This window comes from Mixophyes fleayi, chromosome 2 (assembly GCF_038048845.1).
Source record: "Mixophyes fleayi isolate aMixFle1 chromosome 2, aMixFle1.hap1, whole genome shotgun sequence".
In the NCBI taxonomy this organism is placed as follows: Eukaryota; Metazoa; Chordata; class Amphibia; order Anura; family Limnodynastidae; genus Mixophyes; species Mixophyes fleayi.
The window spans coordinates 105012535-105031015 of record NC_134403.1 but is presented as its reverse complement, the minus strand read 5'-3'; the positions used below and the strand labels follow the sequence as shown (position 1 = coordinate 105031015).

The 18481-nt window shown below is 37.0% G+C and overlaps 1 protein-coding gene across 1 annotated transcript in view; it reads left to right on the top strand.

The window, feature by feature from the left end:
• DIAPH3 (diaphanous related formin 3) overlaps nucleotides 1-18481 on the top strand; it is a 503156-nt gene that overhangs the window by 201122 nt on the left and 283553 nt on the right. The window contains exons 6-8 of the mRNA XM_075199796.1: nucleotides 5960-6034; nucleotides 15733-15802; nucleotides 17690-17826. Coding sequence (XP_075055897.1) covers nucleotides 5960-6034; nucleotides 15733-15802; nucleotides 17690-17826 — 282 coding nt within the window. The remainder of the gene's footprint in view (nucleotides 1-5959; nucleotides 6035-15732; nucleotides 15803-17689; nucleotides 17827-18481) is intronic.

The window sequence follows — 18481 nt, the reverse complement described above, 5'->3', positions numbered from 1 at the left end:
ATTTTTTCTCTAAAAGAAAGCCCTACTTCTTTTCTTCTTAGATGCACAGACACATATACTTAGATTATTTCTGTGTTAATAATATATAAGTTTCTAATTGAAAATATAAATTTTTGTTAACTATTACTTCCACAACATTGAAGTTGAACGCAATTGGCTTCAGTTAAATTATATGTTGGGGCCTGCCTTTGGCAAAATGCAGCTTTGCATCATCCCACAGTGTTTGCTGCCATGAAGGAGGAAACAGCAAACTGGTTTCCTTTACTCCTCCATTGCAGCTGCCCGCTCTAAGTATTTGTTGTTTCTAATATGGTATTAACAAATTTTTTTCAGCTTGGCGAAAACTAGAAGACCTATAGATGAGGGCACTCTTTAATACCCTCCAGATGTGCCTTCTTTCCTGTCCTGACTCACTTTCAGGGATGGATTAATACCATAGTGTATGCTGCCATGGGGGAGTAATTTGTTTTGCTTGCAAAATATGTATTCACTAGTAGACAATAAAGCTTCAATAACCTCGCTAATACAGGAGAAATACTCCCCATTTTGTCTCCATGAACAACAACAAAAAAATTCTGCTTAAACATGCATGATATAAAGAAACAAGTGGTTGGCGAACACTGGCAACCATCATCGTACACTATTTGCCCTTGACCGCCCGCAAATAATATGGCCAACGCTAGAATGCACTTTTAACTTCCTCCGTTTCCCGTTAGGGTGAATGCATAACGTGCTATAATCGCACTAATCTGCATAGGCGTATATGCGTTCTCCCACTTTTCTCTGCATGTGTACAGCGACTTTACTCTCTACCAGCCTGTGTGTACGTTTATCATTTGATGTTTTGACACACTTTATGCACTGCAGTTTCTTGGCATTGTTTTATAACCCAGTTCAATTGATTGCTCTTCAGATTTAAATAACAGCAGTTTGTCTAGGAACGTTGTCAAGAAGTGTGAAGTATAAATTTTAAATTCTGTGCATATATCAAGCACCCCTTGGGATAATGGTTCAAGCTGCTCGAGGAAAAAAAAAACAAATTAATTTAAGCTCAGTGTTGGTACCTAGCCTTTTCAAACAAATTGAATTGAGGTAAAAGGCCTCTTTGCTGCACCTTGAAATTCACACTGACATACATGCTTGAATTTGATTACGAGATGCTTGAAGGCATACAGCTTGTTGATTATTAAAGTACGAAAACAGAATGGCAATACGCAAAGATATGATTTCCCAAAGTGTCTTTTCAGTATATTCTTGAGTTGCCATTTACATTTTAAACATCTGTATACAAGTAAAATTTTACTTTTAATGAATCTATCTGGTGACATTTATCATTGTCGTATAAATAGACTTGCTGAAAAAGTGTTTGTAGCTTTATTCCCAGAATTGAGATTATGGTGAGTTTAACTTTTTGTATATCTGTATAATTTTATATTGACTCTCTTTTTAGTTAAAATTGTTCTCCATATTTTGCCTAAAGCAATTATATTTAAGGCATGTTTGATTCCACTATGCAAGTATTATATGCTAAAGATATGCTAGGTTTTCAGGTCTGAGATACTTGTAAAGGATTCTGGGATGGATGACTGTCCTGTGCTTGTATCATGCTTTGTACTCTTAGATTTACAAGTTGATCAAACGTAGAAGCCTTAGGGGAACATGGTGTGTGGGGGGGCAGAATATACAATAAACAATATGCAATCGATTCCCTGTACCTTTGAAATTACAAGCTCAATGCTGACAAGCACTGGGCCCCTGACTGGTACATGATGCATTGAAATATAGTGCCACAAAAGCATGCACTAAAAGTTGCCAGCATGCACTGACAGCCCATGACTTTTATAGTATGATGGTGCTTGTAGAACTACAAATGCCTACATGCACATGGGCCACATTGCATGCTTGAACTTATATTGTCACAAGTGTGTACTGCAAGTGTTAGCCCTTAATATGTTAAATAGAACTGCCCCCTTTTATCTAAGTAAAACATTAAGTGTCCCCTTTTATAATAATTAATTGTGCCCCCTTAGAATAAATTATTCATTGTATCCCCTTATGAAAAATAAATATATATTGTGCCTAGATGAACGAAATAGACCGCACACCAGGAGCTCAAAATTAGTTAATCCCTGGTGACTCCACCTAGATAATATCTGGGCAGCCAGTTTGGACCATTCTTTTATCAATCGTGATTGGCCTGGCTGTTAAGTAGGTGAGCTCCCCAGAGATTAACTCATGAACTGTCCATTCCATCCAACTGTTTGTAATATTTTGATTGCCTTGCGGTTTAAAATCATGTGCTTAGATGTACATTTTGGCCATTTAGTAAATAGCTTGGTTTACAAGCCGCACAGCAAAGCGCAGGAAAACCTGTAGTTTGTTTACATTTCCTCCTTAGTGATTGCTGCACATTCGTCATCCATGAAAGTTGTGCGTAAAAAAATAAAATAAAAATAAATAATTCTTTAAGTCAGTAATGGGTACAGTGAAAAACACAGTTGATGACATTTGGAAACTTAAAAGCATTATGCCACATATAGAAATATACTTGCATTTCAGTTGCAATGACTAGGAAATGGAGCCTGCCTGCCCTTTACAAAGCTGCAAATACGCTTTTAGTGCACTAAATGTTACTTGTATCTTGATCATGTAATATAATAATGAAGATTTTTTAGCCAGTTTTATTATTGTACAACATATCAGTGTTGCATCTTTGATTTTGATATGTGAGTTTGTAAATTACAGAATATTGTGTTCCACAAAACACTTCAAACTCCATTGTGATATTATCTGTAAGTTTCACAATGGAAGGTAACATGTTATATTTATTTCTTGTATAAATACAAACTATTTTGAGTTTTGTCTAGCTTCTGAAAAATGTAGAGACACTGTAACTCTGAGTCTGATTAATTTGATCTTTAGTTCATTTTGTGTTTTCTTAAGGTCCATATAATCAAGGGAATATTATTACTTTCTAACTCAACTAAACTGATTTGTGTATTTTACGATCTTACAGCATAAATTCTGCATCAATTACCAGCTTATTTTTTTTTCTCCCTTTTTTTTGGGAGCATAGTGTAGCTACAGCTTTTTAAAAGTCAAATTGTGGCTGCAGCTTTTTATATTAGTAGATTGATTACCACATATAAAGCAATATGCGTTTTTATATTTACTCATTCTGTAAGTATAATGTGATCTACTTATTTTATCAGGGACATATTACTGGTCCAACTTATAGTATCAATAGAAATATCAGGGCTCTTTTACACATTCTCAAATTCAGAAAATTTACAATGCTTTGGGACATAGATTATCTGAGTTGATAGGGAACTTATCTATGTGCTTGCAGTGGGGTTGGAGGATGTTATTATCCAATTACACTGTTTCATCTATATGTATCCTACATACACACATTTTGCAAGGAAGCTCACCTTAACATTTTGTTTCCAGTCCTCTGCATCGGCCTAACACTGCTAACCAGTTTGACCCCTGTACTGTCCATGTCTTGAATCTCTTGTTCATTTTGTAGTAAGGTCATCATTATCCTTTGTTTTGGTGTGTATTTTTATGTATGCATTTTTACCATTTACTAATTCTATTGCAGATTGTCACATGTGGATATTGGACCGTAGTGATGATAACTGTATATATTGCATATGGTTTGATTCTCTATATGGGATTTAATTTTTTATATAAACTGGAATTCCCTTTTAGCGCTTTCTATATGTGGGGGTTCTGCTAAGGCAATTGATGAAGTTATCCCTACCTCACTAATAAATATCAAAATGCAAAATAGATACCATCTAAATGCACCTAATAAATGTATAGATATTCTAAGACGGTGACAGCTGATTTAACAATATCATATAGATTTATTATCAATTTTAAAATTGACATCATTAATAAAAACTATATATGTGTGTGTATATATGTATATGTGTGTGTATATATGTGTGTGTATATATGTATATGTATATATATATATATATATATATATGTATATATATATATATGTATATATATATATGTATATATATATATATGTATATATATATATATGTATATATATATATATGTATATATATATGTATATATATATATATATGTATATATATATGTATATATATATATATGTATATATATATGTATATATATATATATGTATATATATATGTATATATATATATGTATGTATATATATGTATGTATATATATATATGTATATATATATATATATGTATATATATATATGTATATATATATATGTATATGTATATATATGTATATATATGTATATATGTATATGTATATATATATGTATATGTATATATATATATATATGTATATATATATATATATATATGTGTATATATGTATATGTATATATATATATATATATGTATATATATATATATATATGTATATATATGTATGTATATGTATGTGTATATATATGTATGTATATATATATATATGTATATATGTGTATATATATATATATATATATATGTATATATATATGTATATATGTGTATATATATATATATATGTATGTGTATATATATGTATGTATATGTGTGTATATATATGTATGTATATGTGTGTATATATATATGTATATATATGTGTGTATATATACATACATACATACATACAAGTTAACCCGTGCATGATACTCATGCATTCTAGTCAAATCAAGCTACTTAAGGTGTTAAAAAGGTTCTTGTCATGCATTTGGGCCATAGCCCAGGCCTCAACCACCAACCACTCCCCACTGTCACCCCCGGCAACCACCAACCACTCCCAACTGTCACTTCTCCTTCAAGAAATATATATGTATTTTTTAAAAATCTTTATAAACACTTTTAACAATTAACAAATTAAATTAACAAATAAAAAACATTTAGTATACCAAATTTCAGCCCTTTCTGAATTTTGTTTTCCACACACACTAAGAATTTAGTAGGTCAGTGTATAACTCTGCCCAGCAGGTGGCGCTGCAGCTTGGTTTTATTTTTTACACACACACACACACACACACACACACACAGACTAACACACGCCACTAGACATTTATATTATAGATACAGATATATACACAAAATTAAAAGTTGATTTCAACAAATGGGTGATGTCACACCTTTCTATAACAGAATCATGTAACAGAATTTCTCAAAGTAAATCCGTTCTTTATGAATCTTTGGTAGTCAAAGCATAGAATATTCTACTTCCAATAAAGTTGATTTGCTTATATAATCTTCAGACAAATTTATTGGACTAGTCTCTCAGTCCTTAATGGATCTAGGTTTTGGATTCACAATGTTCGTATATTTGAATATAGAACTTAAGATTTTGCCGCTTTAGTTATCCTCTTATATATTCAGTTTCATTAGAGACTTATTGTTTTGCCTCCCCTATTGTCCGGGGGGCACGGAAAATCTCAGAGATGTTCCATTCTGTCCTGCGCATGTGCAGTTATCTGGCGCTATTGAAAGTTGGATGTTCAGCTGCTTAATTCCAAGGGCTTGCTTTTACAGCAACAATCTTCCTATAAAGCGAGACATCTGCAGTAGGTTCTAGTATTGTTCAGCATATGTGTGGTTAAATATGTTGGTTGTTCAGAAACCGACCCTATTTATTTCACTAATCGTTTTCTTCAGGTACGTTGTTTGTTATTACCAGCATTTTTTGTGAGGGTCCATTATATACCTCTCCGGCTCCTTTTAATTTGCATATCTTTATGTTCTTTTGGCTTTTGTTCCATTGCCATGGTTTTGTGTACACAACTTTTATCTTTCCGTGGCAGGTGCCTTCAATCATAATAACTCCTATGGTTGTTACCATATGTTAACATAAAATGATAGTTTATTTTTTTATAATATTGCCTTATTTTTAGAAAATGCCCTGTTTGTATGGGACATGTTTCTTTGTGTATTTATGCTGTATATTCTCCTTTCAGCTGGGTTGAAAGCTTTGGCCATGATGGTCTTGGTTTGCTGTTGGATATCTTAGAAAGGATGGTGGCAGGAAAACGGTAAAGTATTTTTACCTTTAATTTTCAGTATATTATATGATAGACATGAAATAAAACAATAAAAAGTAGCTAGATAATGATAACTTGTCTGACTCTGTAGGTGTCTACCAAAGTCCCTTGTTCTGAACCGAGCCATGTCTGTGTTGTGCCCATTGATTTTTTATTTGTATAGTTCCAAAATACTTTATTTTAAACCAGTTTAAAATAAAGTTAAAATGCATTAAAGGTATGGTACCATCCGTGACATTTTAAAGGGCCAATTCAATTCTGCATTACTCTAGGAATAACGTGGCCTGCACACTTTTACCGTTACTATGGTAATAGTGCACAATATTACAGTTAGTATGGTAATTTTAACTCTGATCTTTGCTTGCAGCAAAAATCCGGGTTAAAATGACAATATATAACGTAATACTGTTAGCGCTGTGTTATTTCTAGGGTTGAAATTCAACACCCCCCAGAGTAGTGCATCCTTAAACCTATTATCGTAAATACGGTAAATTTAACCCGGACTTCTGCTCGCGGCTCCCTGAGCAGTGAGCAAAAACCAGCGTTAAAGATTAGTGTACTAACAGTAATTATGTGCACTATTACCGTGATGGTAATAGTGTACAGACTGCGTTACTTTCAGCAGTAATGCGGCCAATTGAATATGCCCCCTCTAATAATGTGGCCGAAGTGAGTGAGCCCCCAACTGTTGGTATTAGACAGTTAGTTTGAAATACAGCAGGAAAACAAACAGTAATGCGTCAGACAACTTCTAATGAGCTAGAACGCTAGCTAACTGTTTACCATTTCTCTAGTCTTCAGTCTCTATAAACAGCAGCCTTGTTGCCATGAATGTATAGCTTTGTATAGAATTGTGATGTATGTTCAGAGATCGTCTTGAATCTGTTTTTAAAATAATAAAAAAAAAGAAAAAAGTTATTGAAACCGTGCATGTAATATTAAACAATATTCGTAAACAATTAAAAATTTAGTAGAAGTAAATGATCATGCCATCTGTCTGTGCCACCTTCTCTCATTGGCTTTCATGGATGCCACAATGCAATGCTCTTGCCAAGCTAAGGGCTTTTGCTTCATGTAGATGAGCATGTTATTCTTCTATCATTTGAATACAAAATATTTTAAATACAAACTATACACTCCCATCTGCTGACATGTAACGTGCCCCTTGATAACCTTTGTTCAACTCGCCAAATTAATTACTGGATTTGCCCAGTTTGACCAAAGTCAGCTAAAGATCTAGTAGTTGGGGACAATGTTGTTTTTTGTTTTTTGTTTTTCATTCATCAGATACAGGTTGATTCTTATTTTATCCCAAGCATTTTTCGTAATTTATGCATGCATTGTTCCAAGTCTCCAATACCCTTTCTGTAAAGTAGTACCTCTGCACGTTACTCCCCTGTCTTAGGTTGGGTACAGACGACAGGGTTTTCAGCTGATTGTCGGGCCAATAACACGATAAATGACCGTTTGGCCAGATATCACATTAGTGTCTAAGCTGCAGTGATGAACGTTTATTGTTCCAAAGCACATCATATTGTTTTATTTGGATTTTAAACTGAACCAAAAATCTCATTCAACGATGGAACAACGTCATTCCAAATCTGCAGTGTGTATGCACTCACGACCGGCTGATTTTTTTTTTTATTATTTTCAGTCGTTGGTAAAAACGTCATCGATTATCGCATAGAAAGATTGTTTGTAGTGAGTATCCAGCCTTACCCCTTAGGATTAATACATGGCCTTGTGCCTCTCTTTTCAGAGTCTCTTTATGCGTGTAGGTTTCTGTGTTATCTCATCTGGCTTTAAATTATGCAAAACCCTTTACAAAAAAATTCAATTGAGAGTTGTGGCTTGACCGGTCATGGAGTCGTACGCTCAGCGTTTGCTCTCCCAGCCATATCCGTGATAAAAATCTGTTTTCTCTGCACCTACCTGGAAAATACAGGCATCCGCTGGGCGAGCAGGCTCCCTGGTGTGTCTGGGGCTTAAATGTGACTGTTCAGTAGGCAAGGAGTTCTTTTACTGGGGGCTGTGAAGAGTGTCGGTGGTGGAAGATATCTTATGCGGGCTTGGGCACCTCTGCTAGTTGTACTGGCTGACCTGAGGGAGAACCACCTACCCCCACCCCCCAGAGATCACTGAGAGCTTGAACAGGCTTTTTCGTGTGCCGAGGTGGGAGTTCGCCCAGAGAGCGAGTGGGAGATGGCCATTCTGAGGTGCGGCTGGAGTGGACTGAGAGACAGCGCCCGGGTGAGTCTACATCCCCCCCCTCCTGCGTTCCTTACACACTGTCCGACGGATGCCCTGCCTCCTCTCTGGAACTCTAATTGCATTTCTCATGAAGCCCTGCTTGTCATAGCCATCCTGTCTCCCTGGGAATTAACCTGCGTTGTTACATCGATTTGGATCCCATATATATGCACAGCGCTGAGATAGTAGTCGATTGTGCTGGTCATTGATAACCTGCAATACAATTGTACTTTGCGATACCCTGGCACCATATAATAAATTCTGGAACTGTGATTGACTGGCCATGTGAATATACTCTATTAGAAGACCTCAGTGGCCTGTGCTGCCTTAACACAACAGTGCACAGGAGAGGCGTGTGCCTTGCTGACTCACTCTTAAGTATCAATAAGGACTGTACTTTGACTCTTTTTCTCAGAGAGGGATACTGTATGGAATGTGGATTAAGTTACTGTCCCTGGCAGAACAAACAGAGAAATGCTTCTGCCATCTAGTGGTGAATCGAGACTACTGCCCTGTGTTTTTGACATTTATGCTAACACACCTCACGAAATTTTGAGTGTTTATACTTGCAACAGTGAATTCCTGTGTGCTATACCTACCTGCATATAGTGTAGTTTGGCTCGGTTCCTGTTCCAGTGTAAGCCTATAAGTTTGGTGCCTCTGAGTAACCTTTTCTTCCCTATTCAAATATGGGCAAGAACAACGCTGCAAGTGCAGCTGCAAAATTGGAGAAATATGTGCGAACACCTGCAGCACCTCAGTCTTCAGAGGAATTTGGGTATGCAAGGTCTGCCACTTCTTGGATTGATGGTCCCCCTACATCCACAGAGGACCCTAATTCCATCCAGCAGTTTCTGCTCACTATAGCTTCCTCTGAAAAGCGAGTCACAGAACGCATAGAGGAGGTGCAATCTGATCTCTCCCTTATTCGACAAGATCTACAAAAAATGAGTGAACGAGTTGGAGAGGTCGGAACACCGAGTTTCCTTGCTAGAAGATGCAACAGTCCTTATTAGCGGAGTCAACCTGTGTAAACAAAAAATGTCTGATATGGAGGGCCGACTCCCCAGGAATAATGTCCGCTTTGGTGGGCCTTCCTGAGCGCGGAAGAACCCGCTCCTGAAACTTTCCTTGAGACCTGGCTGGTTCGTGGATTTGGACGAGAGGCCTTTACTTCACAGTTTGTAGTCGAGCATGCCCATCGCCTTCCATCTCAGGCTCCAGTGCCAGGGGCTCTGGACCATTACATTTATAGCCAAGTTGCTCCACTACAAATACGTTATTCTTCGCCTGGCCAGAACGCAAGGACCCCTCAAATACAAAAAATCAAGTGGTGTCGGTGTTTCCTGACTTTGCTATTGAAGTTCAAAAGAGAAGAGGCCACTTCACCCAAATCAAGTGCCTGCTTCAAGATTTACAACTACCCTATGCTAGGCTCCGTGTGGTGGCGGACGGTCAATTTCACTTCTTCTGTACGCCCAGGGAGACTACAGCCTGGCTGGACGGCAGGCCCTGAGATGATCTTCAGGCAAGATTACAACTAATCCTGGTTTGAATTGACTTGATTAATATATGTTGCGAGCAGGGTTCTCCTACCTCTCTGTCTGTATGTATTACCCAGTATTGTCTTATTAATGTTTGTTCCCAATTGTAAAGCCCTACGGAATTTGCTGGCACTAAATAAATAAATGTTGATGATGATACTGTTGATTTATATACTTTACTGGTATTTTAGTGAGGATGCCTTATTACATTCTATGTTCTACCTCTTAAATGTGTAGGGTGCAGATGCTATACAAAGGGAGGGCCCTGTGTCGCAAGCTAGGACCTGGTAGCTATCTCCAATATTGGCAAGATTGTTAGTTTCTCAGTTAGACAGGGGATTGTTAAGGGAGTAGGTGTACCATTGTTTTTGTCTAGGTATGCATGGTGGAGGGGGGGGGTTTGGGTTGCGAGTTAGGATGTTTAACGTAGTTCTGCTAATACGTTCAATAAAAGCCACATTTTTTGCTCTTTATTTTGAATCTGCAAGTTGTTTTGTGCTTTTAATACAATACCACAAGTTTATGTACTCTAATTTTAATGAAACCCTTCGGAATATGCTAATAGATGATGCAGTCTCCTAGGATGAAAAATTGGGGGCTTCGGCTCCTTACGTGGAATGTACGGGGACTAAATGATCATATTAAAAGGTCCTTGGTCCTTACACAACTGAAAAAATTCAATCCAGTTGTAGCTTGTCTGGTGGAGACTCACTTGGTGGGAGGCAGGGTCATGGCCTTGAAAAAATCTTGGATGGGCTGGGCATATCACTCGGTGCATTCTTCATATTCGTGGGGAGTGTCGGTATTGTTAAAAAAAGGAATCTAAGATTTGCAAAAGAAGAGGTACAATTGGACCCTCTGGGTAGATATGTGTTCCTTCGACCTCTGATAGATAATTCCCCAGTCATACTACTTGCTGTGTATGTCCTCCCACCCTTTAACTCGAATGTACTCAAGAAGGCCTCAAGATGTATTGCCCTTTCCCCACATGTCCCGCTATTATGCCTTGGAGACTTCAATGCATTTATGGACGAGGGTCTTGATAGATGGCAGCGGGAAACGGTCCTGGCGATAAGTGGCGGGCCCTCTTCGGTTGACAAACTAGTAATGAACATGGGATTAATAGATATTTGGAGATCTTGGTACCCTTCTCAAAAAGTGTTCTCCTGTTACTCGCTATCCCACCATGTTATTTCTCGCATATATCTGGCTTTAATATCCACTAGGTTGGCCCAGTTGGTTAGAGAAATCGAGTACCTTTTGTAGGGGAATATCTGATCATTCTCCAATTCTGTTTGTTTTGAACCTGACTCCTGATGCCGGAGTTAGATTCTGGAAATTTAGCCCATTTTGGCTCACTCTTATGGGAACGGGTGGAGTCTTGACAACGGAGTGGGAGGGGTTCTTCTCACATAATGTTACCACGGTCAGACCGCCGGTCCTCTAAAATGCCTTTAAAGCGATCCTCCGTGGTACGCTGATAACTCTGGTTGAGGTGCAAAAGAAGTCCTCCAGAGCAGAGGAATCAAGATTAGATCAGGCCTGCCGACATTTGTAGCATGTATATTTGACCACTAGCCTTCCTGCGGTTCGACTGGCCTGGCTGCATGCGCAAAAGAATTGGGCGGACTATCTGTTGGACAAGTCTACACATAGGCTTCCCTTTTCTAAACATACTGGGCCTGAGGGAAAGGAAGGCAAAAAAAAAGAGTAAATGTTCTCTGGGACAAACCATGTTACAATGCAAGGGGTGAAAATTAGTTTATTTTGCAGATAAGTAAAATACTGGCTGTTTTTTAATCTAACATACAAATACTTGCTAGCTTTATTTTTACACTGACATTAAAAGTTGATCTAGGACATGCCCTAACCCAACTATAAATCTGTCCCCACATTTGAAATTTACCTCCCCTCCAATGCACAATGCAACATGGTTTTGCCAAAATTTACTACATTTTTATGCTTTGCTCTCCTTAATGACTCAGGCTCACTGTGTACGCACAGGGAGATAAGAGTGGAAGTCTCATGGCATACTTAGCTAGAACTGAATTGTAAACTCAATGTGAGACAGAAAATTGCTATAGTTTTCTGAGCCTATTATGAGGATTTGTGCACCTCCAGGACGGACTATTCCACTCCCCAATTAGATGATTTTTTTGTCTCGGGTGAGTCTACCCAGGCTTTCGTTGGAAGCTGTGAACTCCCTTGAGGTATTTATCACTGTAGAAGAACTTGAGGAGGCCATAATGTCCTCTTCGTGCAACAAGGCCCCGGGACTGGGCGGGTTGCCCATGGAGCTGTACAAAAGTTTGGTACCTTTTGTCCCTACGTTATTGGAGCAATATAATGACTGTCCTGGATGAAGCTGTTATATTGGGCCCCAGTGGCCAGAGTCAGTGTGAACGGCCATACTTCTTCCCCATTTGCGCTGAATAGAGGCACAAGGCAGTGATGTCCCCCCTGGCCTGTATGATAAGGACACATCCTGGAATCTGTGGATTTAGGGCTACCGACATGCTCCTTTTTCTACAAGACCGAGCCTTCCCTTTCCAATCTGCTGTATTTGGTGGAGGAGTTTGGTGGCATCCTTGGCCTGAAGATAAACTGGTCTAAATCTAAAATTTTTCCCATTGGGTGGGGGGGGGGGGGTTTGTACTGCTAGGTCCCTCCCATTCCAATGGACGGTGATATTTAAATATTTAGGAATATGGATCACTAATTTGCCAACTGAATATATATATATATATATCTTTTAACATTGATCCAGTGATTGATTATCTTTGGCTCAAGATATCTACCTTGACTAGACTGCTTTTATTAGTGTCGGGTAGGATCAACTTAATCAAAATGATCCTGCAGCCGAAATTTTTGTTTCTACTACATGACTTTCCAGTTTATCTTCTAAGGAGGATCTTCTCCCAAATCAATAAATATATATATGTCCTCTCTGGTCTAAGGGGAAGAAGCGAGCGCGAGTTAGGCTAACCTTTGTGTCGTCCTCGAACATCAGGCAGTCTGACTATCCCGGACTTTAGGACCTACTACTTTGCTGTGCAACTGGCTCACCTTCAGGATTTCATTGGGGACTCGCTAACACCTGACCTCATTAGTTTCCTGAAAGACTGTGTAGGGTTTGACAGACCCCCATACAGGCCCTATTGGGCACAGTGGTCACTAGAACAGTCCCACCACTACTTAAGCAAGCTTTAATGATCTGGGGCATTGTAGGGAGGGCGCTGCAGTCTACTGGGTTGGATGTGGATACACCAATATGGGCTAATAGTACTTTATCGGAACTATGTAAATTAAAACTATTTCCCAAAAGGAGAGATGTGGGTAATATTTCTCTGGGGCATTTATACTCTAGAGACACCCTTAAATCCTTTGCAGAACTACAGGTAGCTTTCCTTCTACCAAACAACTTATTTTATACATACTTACAATTATGGCATGCCCTAGAGTCACAGTTCAACAGTGCCCATCTTATCTTCGCTCCAGATCCTCTTTGCCTACTTCTTAGGCGAGTAGGATCCACAAAGACTCTCTCAGTGCTATATGCCAATATTCTTTCTATACTTACCCCTGACGACCTGCCTCGACTGCGACGGGGTTGTGAGGCGGACCTGGGACCTTTGACTGATGAGGACTGGACCTCTGTTTGACAATGCCCGGGAGGCTACCTCATGTACCAGGTATAGACAGGTTCAGATGTACATTTTACCTACAGTGTATTATTCCCCTTGCAGGCTGCTCCAGATGCGTGCCAGATCTGACTTATTGCCCAAAATATGGAGGATGCTCTGCTAATTTCTGGCACCTACTCTGGGGCTGCCCTATGGGGAGGGGACTTTTGGTCACAGGTGGTGGATTGTATTCAAGACACAGGCATAGATATACCACTATTGTACCCCAATAATGGCATATTTGGTCTAGGTGTCAGTTTATTGTTGGGAAGGTCAGCAATCAGATATGTCCTTATCCTTTTCGCTCTAGCTAAGGTTGTAATCGCCAGTGTGTGGATGACACAGGAGGGGCTAGACTTTGGTGCTTGGTCGGTTTTGGTAAATGTTGCAGTGGGGGACGAAAGATTTACCTACCAGTCCCGAGGTACCATGTCAAAATATTACAAGATATGGTTACGATGGGCGAAATCAAGGTATGCGATTAGGTCTTTGGCGGCAGACTGTCATTTAGGCCCTGGCTGTTAGGGTGTAGTGCTCCATTTAACACCAGTTTCAGTGTGTGGAACATTTCTAACTAAATTCCCTCACAGATGTATCCTCCTGGAAGCGTTTAATACTAATGCTAATATTATTTTGTTCTTTACGTAAGGAGGAGTTTGGAGACCCATTTGGCATATTATACTATATGACACTGTCCATCTTAGCATATCCATATAAACTGTCACTAAATAGAACTAATTGCATGCCACTTAAATGTCTTACTGTTAGTTGAGATAGTTAAAGCTGTTGAAATAATTTCAACTTTTTTTTATGTGGATTGTAGCTTTTTGTGGAACTACATCATTTATCTTTGTATTTTTTTTTTCTCTTGTTTTGATTTTTGTTAAAAAATCTCAATAAAAAATATTTGATTTAAAAAATAATAACCATTTCATATAAGATAACATTATGTAGTTCAAATTTATAGTTCTGAATGATGGATTTAAAACATGGCTGTATATCTTTATTCATGTTAGTCAGGTGCCCTGAACCATTTATAAGCATCACCAATTGTTTTAAATTCAGTCTTTAGAAAATGCACTCTAGTCAATTCTACATTATTATAATTTTCTTTTTCTCAGACTTACTAAATGAGTCCCTTAGTGGCCAATTTCATTGAATTTGGCTGCAAATTTCAATATACTTGAATAATCCCCTAATTCTGAAATATATTCCTTAATCCTATCTCCATTGGTATAATCCTGTATGAGATGTTTTACAAGAGAAATGTGTGCGGTAGGAGAATATAAAATAAGTTTCTCATCTTACTGAGCAAAGTAGATGGTTTCAGCTTCAATGATCAGATTCATATTTGTTCTTGGTGTGTTCATCAATTTCAGTGGCTGACAAAGTTACCAAACATTATGTTAAATCTATATTTGAAAAAAGCAAACACATTCACACTATGTATATATAAGCAGTAGTAAATATTGTTTACCAAGAAGTTTCTTAAAAGTAGACATATTTTGTATGATGTAAACATTAGGGGCCCGAGTCATTAAGGAGAGCAAAGCATACAAAAGGAGTATCATTTGCACCTGGGCAAAACCATGTTGCATTGGAGGGGGAGGTAAATTTAAAATGTGGGGACATATTTATAGTTGGGATTGGGCATGTCCTAGATCAACATTAAATTTCAGTGTAATAATAAAGTTATTAAGTATTTGTGTGTTAGATGAAAAAAAAGCCAGTATTTAACTTATCCGCAAAATAATAAGCTAATTTTCACCCCTTGCATTGAAACATGGTTTGTCCCAGAGAGCATTTACTCCTTTTTTGCCTTAATGACGCAGGTCCTAGATGTTTAGCAATATATTTTTGGCATTTCAATAGGTATGTAAAAAAAAGCACTAAAACAATGGGTGACAAAATACTAAAGTGCATTTTTCCATCTTTTGCTTTATTTGTCCAATATACAAATTTATCCCACCAAAGAAACTAAAACTGACTGTCATCAGTTTTTTAAGGAGGTTACAGTTCTACAATAGATATTCAGTATGGAGATCTGCAAAGGAGCTCGGATAGGAGGAGTAAGAGCATTGCTAGACAAAGTTACATAATACATAGAAGTATGCTGTGTTATATGTTTCCTATGTAATTATTTTTGAGACTCTTAACAGGTTTCTCTAATGTTTTAGATTTTTTTAATTATGTACTAATCTTTTAAATTCAGCCATGAAAAAATAGAAAAACGGATTCAACACAAAGTCATACAGTGTCTAAAGGCATTCATGAATAACAAGGTAATTTTTAGATTGTATTAATATTGCATATTTTTTTTTTATATTTCTTTATTTCATTTGTTTTGCTGTTTACAGCTGCTATCCCATAAAATGTTTTGAGTACTTTTTTTTTTTTCTTTTAACATATCTATTTATTTTATAGTGAAAAGAGAAATGCTCTTTTTTAATTCTCTTTTTTTTCTTTTAGCTACTATTAATGATTTACAGCTTGCTAGTTGTCATGTGACTACCATGGCATCCAGTCACGTGGACATGAGGTAGTGAGCAGAGAGGCTTGAGAATGCTCTTTTTATTCTGGTTTATAACAAAATCTTCCTGCCCGCCATCATGCCTCTTCCATCGTTTACATGGAGGGAAGGCACTGATTTAGATCAGGTGACTCTTCGAAACAAGCTTTAGTGCTAAAATGCCAATGTGTTCCAGAGAGACTAATGTAACTCGCCCCACAGATTTTGCGAGGGGAAGACTAAGGGGGTATCTTAGAAAACAATTACTATTGACTGCATAATAGACATGTGCAAAACTTGCTACTTAAACAAACAAAACATTAATATTTGGGATTACAGCTTTAAGGTTTTAGGCAGTAAATAGTTAACTTACAGTATTTGGAAACCTCTGTAAAAATGAATGTAAACCTATTTGAAATTGAACAATGCTTTTTACATTGCAAATTTTCCCACTTTCATATTATTATGCTATGATCATTGATTAAAGGGGATATTTTGAAGTGGCAGTAAGGAATTTACGTGAATATAATTCAATGATTTTACAGTGAAACTAGGCAGAGAAGTGACGGTATAGCATACCACTCTATACCAGCCCTTTTTTACCTCTGGCTAAGTTATTATGTATACATACACTTGTTAAATTAATTAAGCTACAGCCCTTGAACACACTAGTTGCAGATGTATATTATTGGCTTGTTTGATATTTAGCTGGTGTGTTATACAGTACTTGTTATTAAGAGTGCTCCTTCTTTATTTCACCTTCTCTATATTGACTATTAGTGACCAGCATGTAAATTCATTTAAATCTATTTCATTATATGTCATCCTCATTATAATTCTACCTTGCTATGTGTTTTAAGTTTTAGTTTAAAAAGGGGGTATTGTACTTTTTACGGATAAAAAAATGACTCAGTGCACATTGTTCATTGGATTGCATAACAACACGCTGCTGGTTTGTTAGCCCCATACCTGGTGTATGCCAAGCTTAGTAAATAGAAAATGAATGTATTCAAATGAAGTGCTTTTTTTCAACTACAGTTGGGTTATGGTAAATGGTCTAAGCTTAACCAGAAGTCCAGTGGATGATTTTAATAGGTAGGTTTTGGTTGTTACTTCATATGTCATTCTGTAGTAGTTATAATCCATCATCAGAGAAAAAAATGTCAGTATTCCTAACCACATAAGGTAAGTAACATCCCTTGACAAGTGTTGACCTGTTTTTGGTATGGTGTGAATCCTGGTGGTTTGAATTAAGAACCAAACTTGTGTATTTGTAGTGAGTTCTATTAGGTTCTCCATCAATAATTTCTAAATATAACATAGCTACAGGGCTCGTAAAAGTAGTCTTTACTTTTCGGCATTCTGACTTTTGAGCTTTACTTTATAATTATGACATTTCAGCATTTTCTTTGATACTGGTCTGCATTATTTATTTTATGTCTTCATAATTGTTTTGAAGTGGGTCTGTAATGTTTATTATGGTGCAGCTTAATGAGTTTTTCAATGCATTGTTTACCCGTAGCTTGCCGACTGCTTGCCTTGCATGTCTTTATCATGGCAGACAACCAAAAAAGGAAACCTAAGTGTTTAGGAAGCAAATTAAAATAGTTCAGTATATTATTTTAATAATAATAAAAAAAATGGTTATATTTTCTTGCAGTATGGTTTAGAGAGGATCATGGGAGAAGAAAGGAGCCTTTCATTATTGGCCAAAGCCATGGACCCCAAGCAAGCTAATATGATGACTGATGTGGTCAAATTATTGTCTGCTATATGCATTGTTGGAGAAGAAAACATGTATGTACAGCACTTCTTGGTCTATTAAGTTTAATAACGTGTTTCCTCGCAGACAGCTGTGCCAAGTAAACTTGTTTTTGTCATATCTAAATATATATTCACAAACACATATTGTAGTACATTTCATTAGGATATTTATTGATGAGACACAATGTTGGTTTGTATTCAAAATACTTACTGGAACTAACAAAATAATTCAAGGTTTTTTTTAATAGTTAAAAGTTAATGTGTTCTCATCAATAAAAATTACAGTGTAATTGCTTTACCTCATCTGGGAGATATGCAGCAATCACATGGTAAGACATTACCTTTGAAAAGTGAATTAATTATGTCTTGTTTGGTATTGTATCTCTTACAGGACAGAAGTACACTGTTAACATGCAATAAATATTTTTTCCTCACTTCTGTTCAGGAGTGAATTGGGATTTCTTATGTTCTTTGTTCCTAGCCATCTGCTTGAAGTGATTTAATTAGATTTGGTGAATTTATGAAGAATACTGAAACAAGACGATAACAAACAATGCTGTCATCATAAACTTTGCTGTGTCCTTGCAGCAATCTGCGAAGTTTATACTTTTTTAGTGTTATAAATTGATTTTGAATTTTTGTGTTGGTTGTTTGTTACAATGACATTTTTATCACTCCGTATGATGTA